This window comes from Carcharhinus amblyrhynchos, chromosome 9, assembly GCF_965287045.1.
Source record: "Carcharhinus amblyrhynchos chromosome 9, sCarAmb.v2.hapA, whole genome shotgun sequence".
In the NCBI taxonomy this organism is placed as follows: Eukaryota; Metazoa; Chordata; class Chondrichthyes; order Carcharhiniformes; family Carcharhinidae; genus Carcharhinus; species Carcharhinus amblyrhynchos.
Genome location: NC_137332.1, coordinates 85141682 through 85157150, shown reverse-complemented (window position 1 = coordinate 85157150; position 15469 = coordinate 85141682). Strand labels below are relative to the sequence as shown.

Genomic DNA, 15469 nt, shown 5'->3' with positions numbered 1-15469 from the left:
ACCCAGGTTCCTCTTCACTGCAGCATGCTGCAATTTTGTACCATTTAAATAATAGTCCATTTTGCTGTTATTCCTACCAAAATGGATGACCTCACATTTACCAACATTGTACTCCATCTGCCAGTCCTTCACCCACTCACTTAGATTATCTGTATCCCTTTGCAGACTTTCATTGTCTTCTGCACATTTTGCTCTTTCACACATCTTAGTATCATCTTGAATTTTGACACACTACACTTGGTCCCCAACTCCAAATCATCTATGTAAATCATAAACAATTGCGATCCCAACACTGATCCCTGAGGCACACCACTAGTCAGTGATCTCCAACCAGAAAAATACCCATTTACCCCTACTCTTTGCTTTCTGTTAGTTAACCAGTCCTCTATCCATGCTTGTATGTTACCCAAAAAACTTTGCACCTTTATCTTATGTAGCAGTCTTTGGTGCGACACGTTGTCAAATGCCTTCTGGAAATTCAGATACACCACATCCACAGGTTCCCCATTGTCCACTGCACATGTAATGTTCTCAAAGAATTCCACCAAATTAGTCAACCATGACCTGCCCTGCATGAACCCCTGTTGCGTCTTACCAATGGGATAATTTATGTCCAGATGTCTCGCTATTTCTTCCTTAATAATAGATTCAAGCATTTTCCATACTACAGAATTTAAGCTAACTGGCCTATAGTTACCTGTCTTTTGTCTACCTCCTCTTTTAAACAGTGGTGTCACATTTGCTGTTTTCCAATCTGTGGTAACCACCCCAGAGTCCAGCGAATTTTGGTAAATTACCACTAGTGCATTTGCTATTTCGCCCGCCATCTCTTTTAATACTCTGGGATGCATTCCATCAGGACCAGGAGACTTGTCTACCTTTAGCCCCATTAGCTTGCCCAACATTACCTCTTTTGTGATAATGATAGTTTCTAGCTTCTCACCCACCATAGCCTTTCTGTCATCAATTTTTTTTGTTATTTGTGTCTTCCACTGTGAAGACCGACACAAAATACCTGTTCAATGCCTCAGCCATTTTCTCATTTCCAGTTATTACATCCCACTTCTCATCTTCTAAAGGACCAATATTTATTTTCGCCACTCTTTTTCGTTTTCTATATTTGTAGAAACTTTTGCTATCTGTTTTTATATTCTGAGCTAGTTTACTCTCATAATCCATCTTACCTTTCTTTATAGCTTTTGTCGTGGCTTTCCGCTTTAAAGACTTCCCAATCCTCTCGGTTCCCACTAATCTTTGCCACTTTGTAAGCCTTCTCTTTCAATTTGATACCCTCCTTTATTTCCTTAGATATCCGTGGCTGATTATCTCTTTTTCTACAGTCTTCCTTATCACTGGTATATACCCTTGCTGAGCACTGCGAAAGATCACTTTGAAAGTCCTCCAGTGTTCCTCAATTGTCCCACCATAAAGTTTTTGCTCCCAGTCTGCCTTAGCCAACTCCTCCCTCATCCCTTTGTATTCTCCTTTGTTTAAGCACAAGACACTGATTGAATTTTACCTTCTCATGATCCATCTGTATTGTAAATTCAACCATACTGCGATCACTTCTTCCAAGAGGATCCCTAACTGCAAGATTGATTATTCCCGTCTCATTACACAGGACCAGATCTCAGATAGCTTGCTCCCTTGTCGATTCCATTACATACTATTCAAGGAAGCTATTGTGGATACATTCTATGAACTCTTCCTCAAGGCTGTCTTGACCAATTGATATGTAGATTAAAATCCCCCTGATAATTGCTGCACCATCTTTACATGCATCAGTTTTTTTTTGTTTATTTCTCGCCCCAACATAATGTCATTATTTGGTGGCCTATAGACCAAGCCTATCAGTGACATTTTCTCCTTACTATTTCTAATTTCCACCCAAATGGATTCAACCCTTTTTTCCATAGAACCTATATCATCTCACTACCGCCCTGATATCATCCTTAAATATCAAAGCTACACCATCTCCCTTACCTTCCTATCGGTCCCTGCAAACAGTTTGATACCCCTGGATGTTCAACTCCCAGTCATGACCATCCTGCAACCATGTCTCTGTAATGGCCACCAAATCATGCTCGCATGCAATTATTTGTGCCGTCAACTTTTTCCTGATTTTTGATGTAGTTGGAACCTTCTCCCCACATTCTGTCCTTGCTCCCTCCTTCTCAGACTCCTTACATAGGCTCCCATCCCCTGGCATATTAGTTTAAATGCTCCCCAAACGCTCTAGCAAACACTTCCCCTAGGACATCAGTTCCAGTCCTGCCCAGGTGTAACCCGTCCAATTTGTTCAGGTCCCATCTCCCCCAGAACCAGTCCCAATGCCCCAGGAATCTGAAATCCTCCTCCTGACACGATCCCTTCAGCCACATATTTATCCGATATATCCTCTTATTTTCTACTCTGACTAGCATGTGATACTCATAGTAATCCTGAAATCACTACTTTTGAGGTCCAATTTCTTAACTTTCTTCCTAGCTCCCTGTATTCTGCTTTTAAGACCTAATCCCCTTTTTTACCTATGTCGTTTGTACCAACGTATACTACAACACTGGCTGCTCGCTCTCCCCCTTTAGAATGTCCTGCAGCTGCTCTGAGACATCCTTGATCCTAGCACCAGGGAGGCAACATACCATCCTGGAGTCTCATTTGCAGCCATAGGAACACCTGTCTATTCCCCTTACAATTGAATCCTCTATAACTATTGCATTGGCACAGTTTTTACCCCTCCCCTCTGCAGCAGAACCAACTGTGATGCAACAAGTGTGGCTGCTGCTGCTTTCCCTAGAGAGGTCATTCCCCTCAACAGTATCCAAAGTCGTATATCTGTTTTGCAGGGGAATGGTCACAGGAGATTCCTGCACTACCTGCCTATCCCTCTTGCTCTGTCTAGTGGTCACCCATTCTCTTCCTGCCTGCAGAGTCTGAGCTTACAGTGTGACCAACTCTCTGTATGTGCTATCCACAATACTTTCTGACTCGTGGATGCTCCATAGTGTCTCCAGCCGCCACTCCAGCTCTGAAAGTCAAGTTTCCAGGAGCTGTAGATGGCGACACTTCCGGCACACATGCTGATCCAGGGGACTGGAACTGTCCCCAGCCTGCCACATGGAGCAAGAGGAGCAAACCACAGCTTGGAGCTTTACTGTCATGTCTTACCTCTTGAAAGGTGTTTTGTTTCGGATATATGCAATTTTCTAGGGCCCTTCTTTCCTGCTCCTTGTTACTACCGAGTATAACCTTTTCAAACCATAAACCACAGAAATACTATAATAGTGTACAACAATTACAATGCTAAGAGCAAAAGGAAAAAACACTTACCAATCAGCACCCTCGTTTGTAGCCACTGCTGCCTGTTTCACCTAATTCCGTGTTCATCTAACACCAAAAGCACTCCTCTCAGGCAGAGCAGCATGCTGAGGCCTCTGTTTTTATAGGCACAACTTACAAGGCCCTGGAACTGTTTTTAACTAGTTGTACAAACAACCAGCCAAATTCAGTTGAGAGCTGACTCAACTGATTCCTGTTGATGAATGCACTGAAGTGCAGCTTTTAACTTTCCACATAAGAACTAATTAAGTTCACCCTGAAAGCAAGTTTAATGACTATTTAGCTCCTTATAATTCCCTGTGTTCATCCAACTCCAAAAGCACTCCTCTCAGTCAGACAGCACTCACCGTTTTATTGTCTGGTAGCTATCCACCTCATCACTAACCTGCACTCTTAGCTCCTCCTTTAATTTGGATTTTCTAATTTCCCCTACAACTGAATCCTCCATTCAGTTTAAAGCCCTATCTACAGCCCTGGTTATGCAATTCACTAGGACTCTAGTCCCAGCACAATCCAGATGAAGACCTTCCCATCAGAAGAGATCCCTTCTTCCCCAGTCTTAGTGCCAATGTCCCATGAATTCAAACCCATGTCACCAATCTTTAAGCCATGCATTTACCTGCTTAATCTTATTGACCCTGTGCCAGTTAGCTCATGGCTCAGGTAGTAATCCAGAGATTATTACCTTTTTGGTTCTGCTTTTTAATTTAGCTCCTAACTGTTCATACTCCCTTACCAAAACCTCTACCCTTGTTTTATCTATGTCATTGGTACCTATGTGGACCACAACAATTGGTCCACTCTCCCATTTCAAGCTTCTCTGCAGCCTGAGATACCCAAGCACTAGGTAGGCAATACAACCTTCGGGACTCTCGATCCTAGTCACAGAGAACAGTGTCTATGCCCCTAACTATACTATCCCCAATTACAACTATATTTCCTTTTTCTCCCCCCACTTGAATGACTCCCTGCACCATGATGCTGCAGTCAATTGGCTCATCCTTCCCACAGTCCCCTTTCCCGTCCACACAGGGAGCTAGAATCTTGAACCTATTAGATAAGGACAAGGGCCAAGGCTCCTGCAAACCTACCTCCTGGATCTCTCTATCTGCCACACCCTCCTATTCCTGACCACTGGCCAAATTTAAGTTAATTATTCTAAAGAGTGTGACCGCCTCCTGAAACACAGCATCCAGGTAATCCTTCCCCTCTCTGATGTGTTGCAATGTTTGGAGCTCAGAATCCAGCTCATCAACTCTGAGTCGGAGTACCTCAAGCAACCAACATTTACTACAGACGTGGTCACTGGAAACCAAATGGGGTCCCACGTCATGCAGGAACAACACAACACCTGACCCTCCATCCTTATTTAATTAGTTTTGAATTTGTTTTTTTAAATTTTTTAACTTTTTTTGTGTCTCTGCTGAGTATCTCAATCTGAATGCAAATTATAACCAGTAATTTAACACAGATTTATATTGAACATAGGTTCCCTATTATGTTATTTGGCAGAGCTATATTTTTTTTGTGTGCATTGGAACTTGTTTCCCTAATACTGCAAGGGAGAGAATGGCTACAAAAGTATGTAACTCTATCACAAATATATTCTTTAAGCAAAGTTAGCTGTAGGTTTCCTAACCTTCTCCCCTGTGGACTTGCATTTATAATATACAAAATATTTATTTACCAAAAAAGCATTTTTTTATTTCAAGTTTATCAACATTGATTTTTCCTCGCCCTCCTGTTGAGCAAAATCTCTACCTCTGGTCTGTTTCATATGCTATCCAGATTCTTTAGAAAAATAAAAAATATAAGCATGTGTAAGTCTTTTGGCCTTTCAGACCTGCTGCATCATTCAGTAAGATCATAGCTGAACTTATACCTCCATTCCACCTTTCCACACTGTTCCAGAAGTCTATCAACTTCTGCCCTGGATATACTCAACAGCCGAGCATCTACAGATCTCGGGTGGAAAATTCCAAAGATTCAGCGCTAAATGGCTGACCCTATATTCTAAGGTTGTAACAAACTCTTAGTTCCTGAGTTCCTCAGCCAAGAGAAAAACTAGAGAAACAAGTAGCAACCAGATTTCATTTAAACATGAAATGTTAAGAAATATTGCTGACGTAAAACTCCTATGACCAAAAAATCCTGTAGGCCCGGGTATAAGTGCTTCAGGCGTGATAGGGGTGGGTCGCAGAGAGGTGGGGGAGTGGCGTTGTTAGTTAAGGATTGCATCATAGCAGTGCAGAGGGAGGGAGGAATAGAGGATATAGGAATCGAGTCACTATGGGTGGAGTTGAGGAATAGGAAGGGAGATGTTACTATGTTGGGTGTGTACTACAGACCGCCCAACAGCCCGAGGGCTGTGGAAGAAGGGATAAGCAGGGACATTCTAGATAAGTGCAGGAAGAATAGGGTGGTGGTAGTGGGAGATTTTAATCTCCCCGGGGTAGACTGGAAGGTGCCGAGATCAGAGGGTGCTGACGGGGAGGAATTTGTACAGTGTGTAATGGAAGGATCCCTGGAGCAGTATGTGGATAGCCCGACCAGGGAGGGGGCTATACTGGACTTGGTTCTGGGGAATGAGCCTGGGCAGGTGGTTGACGTTGAAGTAGGAGAGCAGGTGGCTAACAGTGACCACAACTCTGTCTGGCTTAAGATATTAATGGATAAAGATGAAGCCTGTCCTAAGGGGAGGGTGTTAAACTGGGGGAGGGCTAGATACAACCGGATTAGGCAGGATCTTAAAGATACGGACTGGGGTAAGCTGCTTGATGGCAGGTCGACGCTGGGTATGTGGGAGTCTCTCAAGGGAAAACTAAAATCTTTGCAGGAAAGGCACGTGCCGGTCAAGAGGAAGGATGGGAAGGGTAGGATTAGAGAGCCGTGGGTAACTAGGGATATTGAGGACCTGGTCAGGAGGAAGAGAGAGGCGTACATTAGATCTAGGCATTTGAGGACAGAGATAGCGTTAGAAGAATACAGAGAATGTAGGAGAGAACTTAAAAGGGGCATCAGAAAGGCAAAAAGGGGCCACGAAATGGCTTTGGCGGGTAGGATTAAAGAAAATCCTAAGGCATTTTACTCCTATGTTAGAAATAAAAGGATGGTTAGAGGGAAGATTGGTCCTCTCAGGGACAGAGGAGGGGAACTATGCTTGGAGCCTGGGGGAATGGGGGAGATCCTGAATGAATACTTTGCGTCGGTATTCACGCAGGAGAGGGGCCTGATGTCTGGTGCTGTGCTTGAGGAGTTTGAAGATCCGTTGAGGGATATAGTCATCACGAGGGAAGAGGTGTTGGGACTTTTAGACAGTATAAAGACGGATAAATCTCCGGGGCCTGATGGCATCTATCCCAGGCTGTTAAGGGAGGTGAGGGATGAAATTGCTGGGCCTCTGACGCAAATCTTTGTCTCTTCTTTGGACACAGGTGAGGTCCCAGAGGATTGGCGCATTGCAAATGTAGTACCGTTGTTTAAGAAGGGTCAGAGGGATAACCCAGGGAATTATAGGCCGGTGAGCTTGACTTCAGTTATAGGCAAGCTAATGGAGAGGATCCTCAAGGATAGGATGTATGAACATCTGGAGCGCTGCAATCTGATCAGGGATACGCAGCATGGCTTCGTTACAGGGAGGTCGTGCCTTACGAATCTAGTGGAATTTTTTGAAGAGGTGACAAAAACGGTTGACGAAGGACAAGCCGTTGATGTTGTCTATATGGATTTCAGTAAGGCGTTTGACAAGGTCCCTCATGGTAGGCTGATAGAAAAGGTGAAGGCTCATGGGATACAAGGCCAGGTATGTAGATGGGTGGAGAACTGGCTTGGGAGGAGGAGACAGCGAGTAGTAGTGGAAGGCTCCTTTTCCAATTGGAGGCCTGTCACCAGTGGTGTGCCGCAGGGCTCGGTACTTGGACCTCTTCTATTTGTGGTATATATTAATGACTTGGAAGAGGGGGTAGGTGGTGTGATCAGCAGATTTGCTGATGACACCAAGATGGTTGGATTGGCGGGTACTGAGGAGCAGTGCCTGGCAATGCAACAGGACATAGACAGGCTGGTAGATTGGGCAGATAGATGGCAAATGGAATTTAATCCGGAGAAATGCGAGGTGATGCACTTTGGCCGGAATAATGTGGAGGGGAGTTATACGATAAAAGGTAGAACTATCCGGAGTATAGATACGCAGAGAGACCTGGGGGTGCAAGTGCACAAGTCCCTGAAGGTGTCGGTGCAGGTGCAGAATGTGATGAGGAAAGCGTATGGTATGTTAGCCTTCATAGGAAGAGGTATAGAATATAAGAGTAGGAGTCTGATGTTGCAGTTGTATAGAACGTAGGTTAGGCCTCACTTGGAGTACTGCGTCCAGTTCTGGTCGCCGTACTACCGGAAGGATGTAGAGATCCTGGAGAGAGTGCAGAGGAGATTTACCAGGATGTTGCCTGGTATGGAAGGGCTGTCTTACGAGGAAAGATTGAATGAACTTGGGCTGTTTTCCCTTGAGAGACGTCGGCTGAGGGGGGATCTAATAGAGGTTTATAAGATTATGAAGGGGATAGATAGAGTAAATGGTGGTAAGCTTTTTCCGCTACAAGAAATGGATAGAACGAGGGGTCACGGGCTTAGGGTGAGGGGGGCTAGGTATAAGACAAATATTAGAGGGCAGTTTTTCACGCAAAGGGTAGTGGGGGTGTGGAATGCACTGCCGAGTAAGGTGGTGGAAGCAGGCACGCTAGGGTTGTTTAAGAGTCACTTAGACAGCCATATGAGCGGGCTACATATAGGGGGATATAGTAGGCCTTACTGAACATTGTAGGCTTGGGAATACGTTTTGCCTCAGGAATGTTAGTCTTTGCCTGTTTAATAATGAATTTTTTTGTCTCCACAGGCATTTAAGTCCAGCAAGGGGCATGCAGGCGGCAGGTTGTAGTGGGCTGCTCTTGGATGTTGCTTCGGGAGTTGCCTATTGCTTCATGTCGTTAGTGTGCTTAAACTGGACCATCTCGAGGGCAACATGACAGTTCAGAGACTATCTCTGTTGCTGTGCGGACACATGGATTTGGGCCTGTGTCTGTGGGAGTTTGCACGTTCTCCCCGTGGTTGCGTGGGTTTCCTCCGGGTGCTCCGGTTTCCTCCCACATCCCCCAAAGATGTGCTTTTAGGCTGATTGATTGGGTACTAAATTGTCCCTAAATTGGACTTCCCTGATCCTCGCACGTTAGGCGTAGACTAAAATCATGAATAGGTCACTGAGATAGTAGGACGGTGGCGCGGGCTCGTTGGGCCGAAGGGCCTGTTTCCCGTGCTGTGTTGTTCTTTGTTCTTTGTTGTTCTTTGTATTTCTGCCGTGTTTCAGTTGACGGAGAGTTCTTTGCACTTAGTGATCAAAAGACTAATGTGTTCAGCTTCCTAGGCTCAAGTTCTGAAATTCCTTCCCTGTATCTCCAAACTACATTTTTACCTCTCTCTTCATTTAAAACATCCCTCAATGTTCCTCTCTCCTTTTAAACTATGCCTTTCCAACCAAGCTTTTGGTCACCTGATTTTAATATCTTAAATGGTTTGATGTCAAATTTTGTTTGATTACACTTTTATAAATTACCTTGGGATGTTGTGCTACATTAAAGGTGTTGTACAAGTGCAAGTTATTGTTTATCCCAAGTGCGTTGAGCAGGCTATGCTTCATTTGGTTCCAGCCTTAGTGTGATCCCATCTGAACATATAATGTTCAGATTTGAGAATCTCTAGAAAGGTGTATTGTCCCTGGAAGAGCCACAGCACAGTTTTAATAAACTGATAGGAAAAGATAAGCTGGGCCCAAGCAAGCACATACTGTGTGATCTATACATCTATATGTGATGGCCAGTTATTTGTAAACTAATCAACACCATGAAACCACAGCATGTATTCAGGGATACCTGATGAAGTTGTTACTTTTAGGTCACTTGGAATCTTGAAAGAAAGGTACGTTAGTCTTAATAGAACGTCAAGATAATTAAGCCTATACAAAAGTTGTCAATGACATTTTCACTTTTAGATTATGACATTGTGTTTTCCATTTGCGGAGTTGGTATGACATGTACTGTAAATATATCACAATGCTGTTACTGACAGGGATGACAGGAGAATTGAAACCCCATTTTCTCTGAGCATACTGTCTGTAATCAGTATATTTTTGAAAATGAAGATGGATATGCTTTTTAACTTCAAGTATGTGGTTGATTTGAATAACAAGCAGCAATCTTTTGTGGATTTAAATAAAGATAATTTCTTAATGCGTTCATCCTGAAGGTTCCATCCTATGCCACTCACTTGGCACTCACACACCAACAAAACACACACAAGAAAAATTATAGTTAAACAGAATGGTGCACTTTTACAAGTCATAAATGAAAGAATAGCTTGTAATTCACATGTTTGGTTCATCATAGACAGAAATATCCTTTCAAAACTCAATGAAGAAGGTGTTTTCATTCTTGAGCAATTTCAGTAGATTCAATAGCGGATCAGGATTATTTAAGGATTCCCTCCAAGATATATTTTTAGCAGGTCACAAAGCTAGTAAAAAAAAACCCACAAGTAACTAAGAGGTCATGTTTCTGTGCTGGTCAACTTGAAAAGGAACAGGTTGGGAAACCTTACAATGTTGCAGTCTAAAGTTTTGAAGCATGGATGTTGCCGCCTTTGCTACTATCTCATGCTGTGTTTTCTACAGACTGGTTTCTCTCTGTGTCCGAGGATAATCAGATTTGTGATCTGTGGCCAGTTTCTGTCATGTGACCAACTGATCAGATGTCCTGCCAGAACGATTTAAACTTCAAGACAATTGCTATGCATTGGGAGATGGATGTTGGTCATTCATATATACATATGGATGACTGGTTTCTTCAACTATCTCCTGTTAAGTATCAGACTCAGAAAGATTGGGTTTCACAGTCCATTGATTGAATTTTGGATAATTCTGCAAACAGTGGGAGGTGTGAATTCCATACTTTTTTTTATCTTGGTATGTTTATTCTAGGGAGCCGCTCCACCCAAGGCAATTTAGTTAAGACTTTTCTGGAGACTTTAAATACTTATGAGTCGATGCAGAAATTACATAAATTACCCCTGACCCTTAGTAGCCATCTCAGCAGCTTTTTGATGCCCGTTTTAAAGTAATATAGTCCATAGTTAAGAATATGACATGCTTTTATTGGACATAACAATATATATGTTAAGTTCCTTAATCGGGCATTTTCAGGCAATAATGTCCAATTCCAGAGCTCATTGCCAAAATGAAATCATCATCTTGTCACCATCTCTCACTCTGCACTCACTGCACATGGGAAAAAAAACAACAGGGAAATGTTGACTCATTTGAGGCTTTTTGGACTGAAATGGACCATGTTGCTGAAACCAAGAGGAGAACTATCGTGAACTACAAACCAAATCTCCAGCAAATGAAAGCTGAATGATCTCAGCTGCCAGAGTCAAGCCTCAGCAGACTGCTCAGTATTGTGCCAATCAATTTTGGTCAAAATGCTGCAACAGCATATTTTTGTTGCTAAATCTGGGCATGCCAGAGGGATCTATGAAGGCGCTAAGAAAGCAACAAGCCCAAATCAGCTGCTATGAAGACAGAGACAGGGGTGATCATCACTGAACTAACAAGCAGATGAAAGGTGGATAAAGCATTACTTCAAATTCCATGCAACAAAGAATGTTATCATTAACGAGTCCCTCAGCATCATTCCAGATTTTCTTGTTTTGAATAGTTGGACAATGAGCCCACCACTGTACAATTCAGCAAGGCTATTGACTGTCTTGCCAGTGGTAAAGTCCCAGGAAATGATGGCATTCCACCTAAAATTATCTGAAGTGGAAAACTGATACTGCTGCAGCATCTCCATGAACCTTTGTGTCTTTGTTGGAAGGAAGGATCTGTACCTCAAAACACAAGTGATGCAGACATGGTCATCCTGTACACCGATCACAGAGACTGCAACAATTACAGAGATGTTTTGTTGCTTAGTATTGTGGTAAAAGTTTTTGCTCACATTGCTCTCATTAGATGGTATCACATACCTATCCTGAATTTCAGTGTGACTTCAAAGTTGGCAGATCAACAGTTGACATATTTGTTCACTTTGGCAGTTACATAAATGATGTTAACAGTGCAGACCACACAACATTGCCTTCATAGACTTCACCAAGACCTTCAGTCTCATCAGTAACCACAGAATCTTCAAACTGATGCAAAAAAGAGGCTTCCCTGTTGGATTTTGGCTGTCATTTTTTCCTTCTCAGCGGACATGTGCAGTTCCTTTAGTTACAGAACAAAATCACTTTCAAGATCCACAAAATGACAAAGCAAGGCTGCATCCTCGTATCAACTCTCTTTGTCATTTTCTTTTCCATGCTGCTAATGTACGCAACTGGCAGTTCAAATGAGGGTACCTATCTGCATGTCAGAGTTGACAGCAAGCTGTTCAAGTTGGCAAGACTGCACACCAAAACCAAAGTGCATAAGTCTTGGTCCGTAATTTTTTGTTTGCTAATGTGCTGGCATCCAGTACTGAAGTTCACTTGCAGCGGCTTGTAGGTATGTTCTAGCAGTCCTGCATGGGTTTGGACTGGCAGTTTCAGGAAGACCAAAGTTATGGGCCGGAACATAGTAACTCCATGTTCTATCAACATCAACAACCTCACCCTGGAGGTCCTTACCAACTTCGCACAGCTTGGATCAACATCAACAGCAATCTGTCTCTTAATGCCAAAGTCAGCACTTGTATTGTCAAGGCCACAGCTGTCATGTCAATATTAAGAAGGTAAGTGTGGACCATATGTACCAGTCTTATGTTCCCAGCATACTCCTCGGAAGTCGTGAAACGTGGACGACTCAAGCGAACCAATAAAAAGAGATGAACAACTTGCACCTCCGCTGCCTCAGATGGATATTGGGAATCTCCAGACAGGACAGAATGGCAAATATGGAAGTAAGCCAGTGTGCCGGGATCCTCAGCTTGTTTGCTGGCTAGGTCATGTGCATTGAAAGATAATGACTGCATTCCAGAAGACATGCTTTTGTGACAAGCTTGCTATCTGCATGAGATCAACAGGTTGTCCAAGTCTCTGAACATCAGGGTGTTTGCAAGCGATACTGTGACACTGGTATTGGAGTTGATGCATGGGAAGTCCTTGCTGCTGAATGGAGTGCCTGGAGACAAGCAGTCAAAAAGAGCATGCAAGAAGTCAAGAAGAGAAACTAGGAGATGGTGGGAAAAAGAGCCTACCAGAGGGGGAAAAAATCAGTCAACCTTGGACCAATGCTGTTCTCCTAAGCCAACTGTGGAATGAATTTTGGAAATAGGAGCGCATGTAGGCCATTTGGTACTTGGGCTTGCTTGACACCCAATTCGATCATGGCTGATCTTCGACCTTAACACCATTTTTTGTCACAAAACCACGCATTAGTCACAACAGACTATGTTTATTCCAGAAGTAACACAACCGAACACAGTACATAATCTCTCAAGATAGAAGGATGCCTGTTTTTGATACATGTATTAGCTTATGTTCAATAAGTTAGTTAAAAATCAAGAGCAATGTGTATAATTTTTAAATTGATCTTCAAGTGTTGTCTCTGGCAGGAGAAGGCAGAGGGCAGTCTGCCAGCTGACTGCCCAGGTTTTCCTGCTGTATTTTTAAACTTTGAAAAGAAAATAGAAGGGATGGGGGATGATACATTGGAGAGGTCTGCCAGGTATATGATAATATATGCTAATGAAGTTATTGACCTTTCATGCAGAAACCCCAATATGTCGTTGGCAATGGACAGGGGCAATCTCAACGGGAAATTCTGCTGCCATAAAAGCCATTTTGGAACTTGCACTGGATTTTCAGCCCCCTCACCAGTTTTTGCCTGCAAAATACAGGGATTGAAAATTCCCCTCCCCCAATGTTTTAGATTGTATTGCTGTGCCACTTAGTGAAAACAAAACAAAATACCTTTTAAATTCACAGAATCAATCCATTAGCTGAAATTATTGATAGAAACATTTTCTTTGTTGTCCCGAGAACACTATCAGATGGACGTTATTATTTTTTATACATTCTTTTACAAGTTAAGCCTCAACGTGGAATTCGCAATGACAAAGCTCTGGTGTCGTAGTGTATCTCTTGTACAGCTGTAACGTCTCAGAAGTTTTTCAATTAGCATTTGATAGAATTCAAACTTGAGGCATAACTACCATATTTTCATTGTAATTCTTACGATTGCAGTAGTTAACTGACACACACTATTCATAGTACAGATATCTTGCTTTCAATTGTCAAAACACCAACTTGTTTGAAACCAAAATTAAAGATCACTAACCATAATATGTGATTTTTCAAGGGCATGAATAAGAAAAAGAAATGGTAAAATGTGTCCATAATAGCATGAAGTAGCGTAATATCTATACAAATGTTGAAATTTCAAATGGTTTTATCAATCTAAGTTGTTGGAGTGTACTAAATGGTGGTTAGAATATGGGTCACTTTGTGAGAGAAAGGAACATATCCATGCCCTTGAATTTTACTGAAGTAGCAGATTCATTATCCTGGTGCTACGGGGAATGATGAGTTTAAAACCTTTGGTCAGGTAATTGTTTTGTCTAATAATTTGCAATGTTCTCTCCACAGGTTCCTGCAAACTTAATGTCTTTTGAGTGACTGTAACTCTGACATAATTCAAAAATTGACCTGGATGCAAGCTTGATAAGTATGTGCTGTTCGTGAAAGGACCTTGTGGAAGAGTTCCAGCATTTTGTTCTTTCTGTGCCAGAATTGAATCCAGGAATGTGCTTAATGTCTTTGTATTCAAGTACTGACTACACAGCACTAATCGCTAGGACTAAATGGGAACAAAGTGGCAACCCTGGAGTCGCTGAGAAGCATTGGATAACTGATCTGAACTTCCATGGACTGTGCACTCCCAATTGCACTGACTGCCCTTGGAACCACTGCCTTAAGCAAGAGATTTGTTACACCAAATAGTGTACACATTATATCCAGTAATGCTGGGCTTTTGATACAGAAAATCCAGCTAGATTACAGTTATTGTAGTTAACAGTTTTGGGAGAGCTTTCTTAGCTTTTTTTGTGTTTCATTTTCCTTCAGCATTCGTTCTGCTAAAATGCTCTAGTCTAGTTAACCCATGTTGGGTGTGAAAACAGAATGAGCTATCTGTGTAGTCATCAGTATTATTGTGTAGAATAATTGCACATCCATAGGTTTTTAATACCTAAAATATTTTATTTTGTTTGAAAAAGTGTTTTTTAACTGAACTGTTTTGTACCCAGCGTAATTTCCTTTTTTTTTAATTTTTACAATGTGAACATTTTTTCTGTGGACTTTATCTGCTGCAATCTTGAATGAAAGAAACTACCTGTGGTAACTTTGTACTATGAACATTTAACATCCCATTTGACTCTTGTATATTTTTCTCAATCTCTTACACTAATGTATACAGCTTGCTTTGAATCTCTCACATTCTGCTAACGCACAGTCTGTATTCTATTAACTAACCCTTGAAGTACTACTGAATCTGACAGTAATGTTCTAATTTTGTGTGACTGATGTGTTTTCCACGATTCTGGATATAGTGCGTGTATGTGTGTTTGCACAAGCAAGTTTCAAAATCCTTTAGGTACATATTAAAGAAAGTTTTCCTACTCAAACATGTCTTGGAAATGCAAACAGCTGATGCAGCATTATATGCTGTTTCCACTAAATGAATATTATTGCAAAAATAATTTTAAATCATTTTCATACAGTCATCCCAAAATTACTACAGGGTTGAATTAAGTTTCCACATCCAAGACCCACAAATGTCTGAAGACCTGAGATGGTCCTGCATGAAAATTTCTTGTTATTTTATCTCTTCTGCCTATTTTCTGCTCCAATCAAACCAAATTCTTATTCCCAATGGATTGGTAGCAAAACCTGACACTGCATAATGTGTTAATAGAATCATAGAACCCTACAGTGCAAAAGGAGACTGTTTGACCCATCGAGCCTGCACTGACAACAATCCCATTAAGAAGTCTCACAACACCACGTTAAAGTCCAGCAAGTTTAGTTGGTAGCTCAAGCCACTAGCTTT

General features: G+C 42.0%; 1 protein-coding gene across 3 annotated transcripts in view; it reads left to right on the top strand.

The window, feature by feature from the left end:
• The window catches only part of ralgps2 (Ral GEF with PH domain and SH3 binding motif 2), a 359688-nt gene extending 344644 nt beyond the window's left edge, over positions 1 to 15044 (top strand). For all 3 annotated transcript variants that reach the window (XM_080196004.1, XM_080196003.1, XM_080196005.1), the window contains one exon: positions 14008 to 15044. In XM_080196004.1, coding sequence (XP_080052130.1) covers positions 14008 to 14037 — 30 coding nt within the window. In that variant the 3' untranslated portion in view covers positions 14038 to 15044. The remainder of the gene's footprint in view (positions 1 to 14007) is intronic.
• Positions 15045 to 15469: the final 425 nt, after the last annotated feature.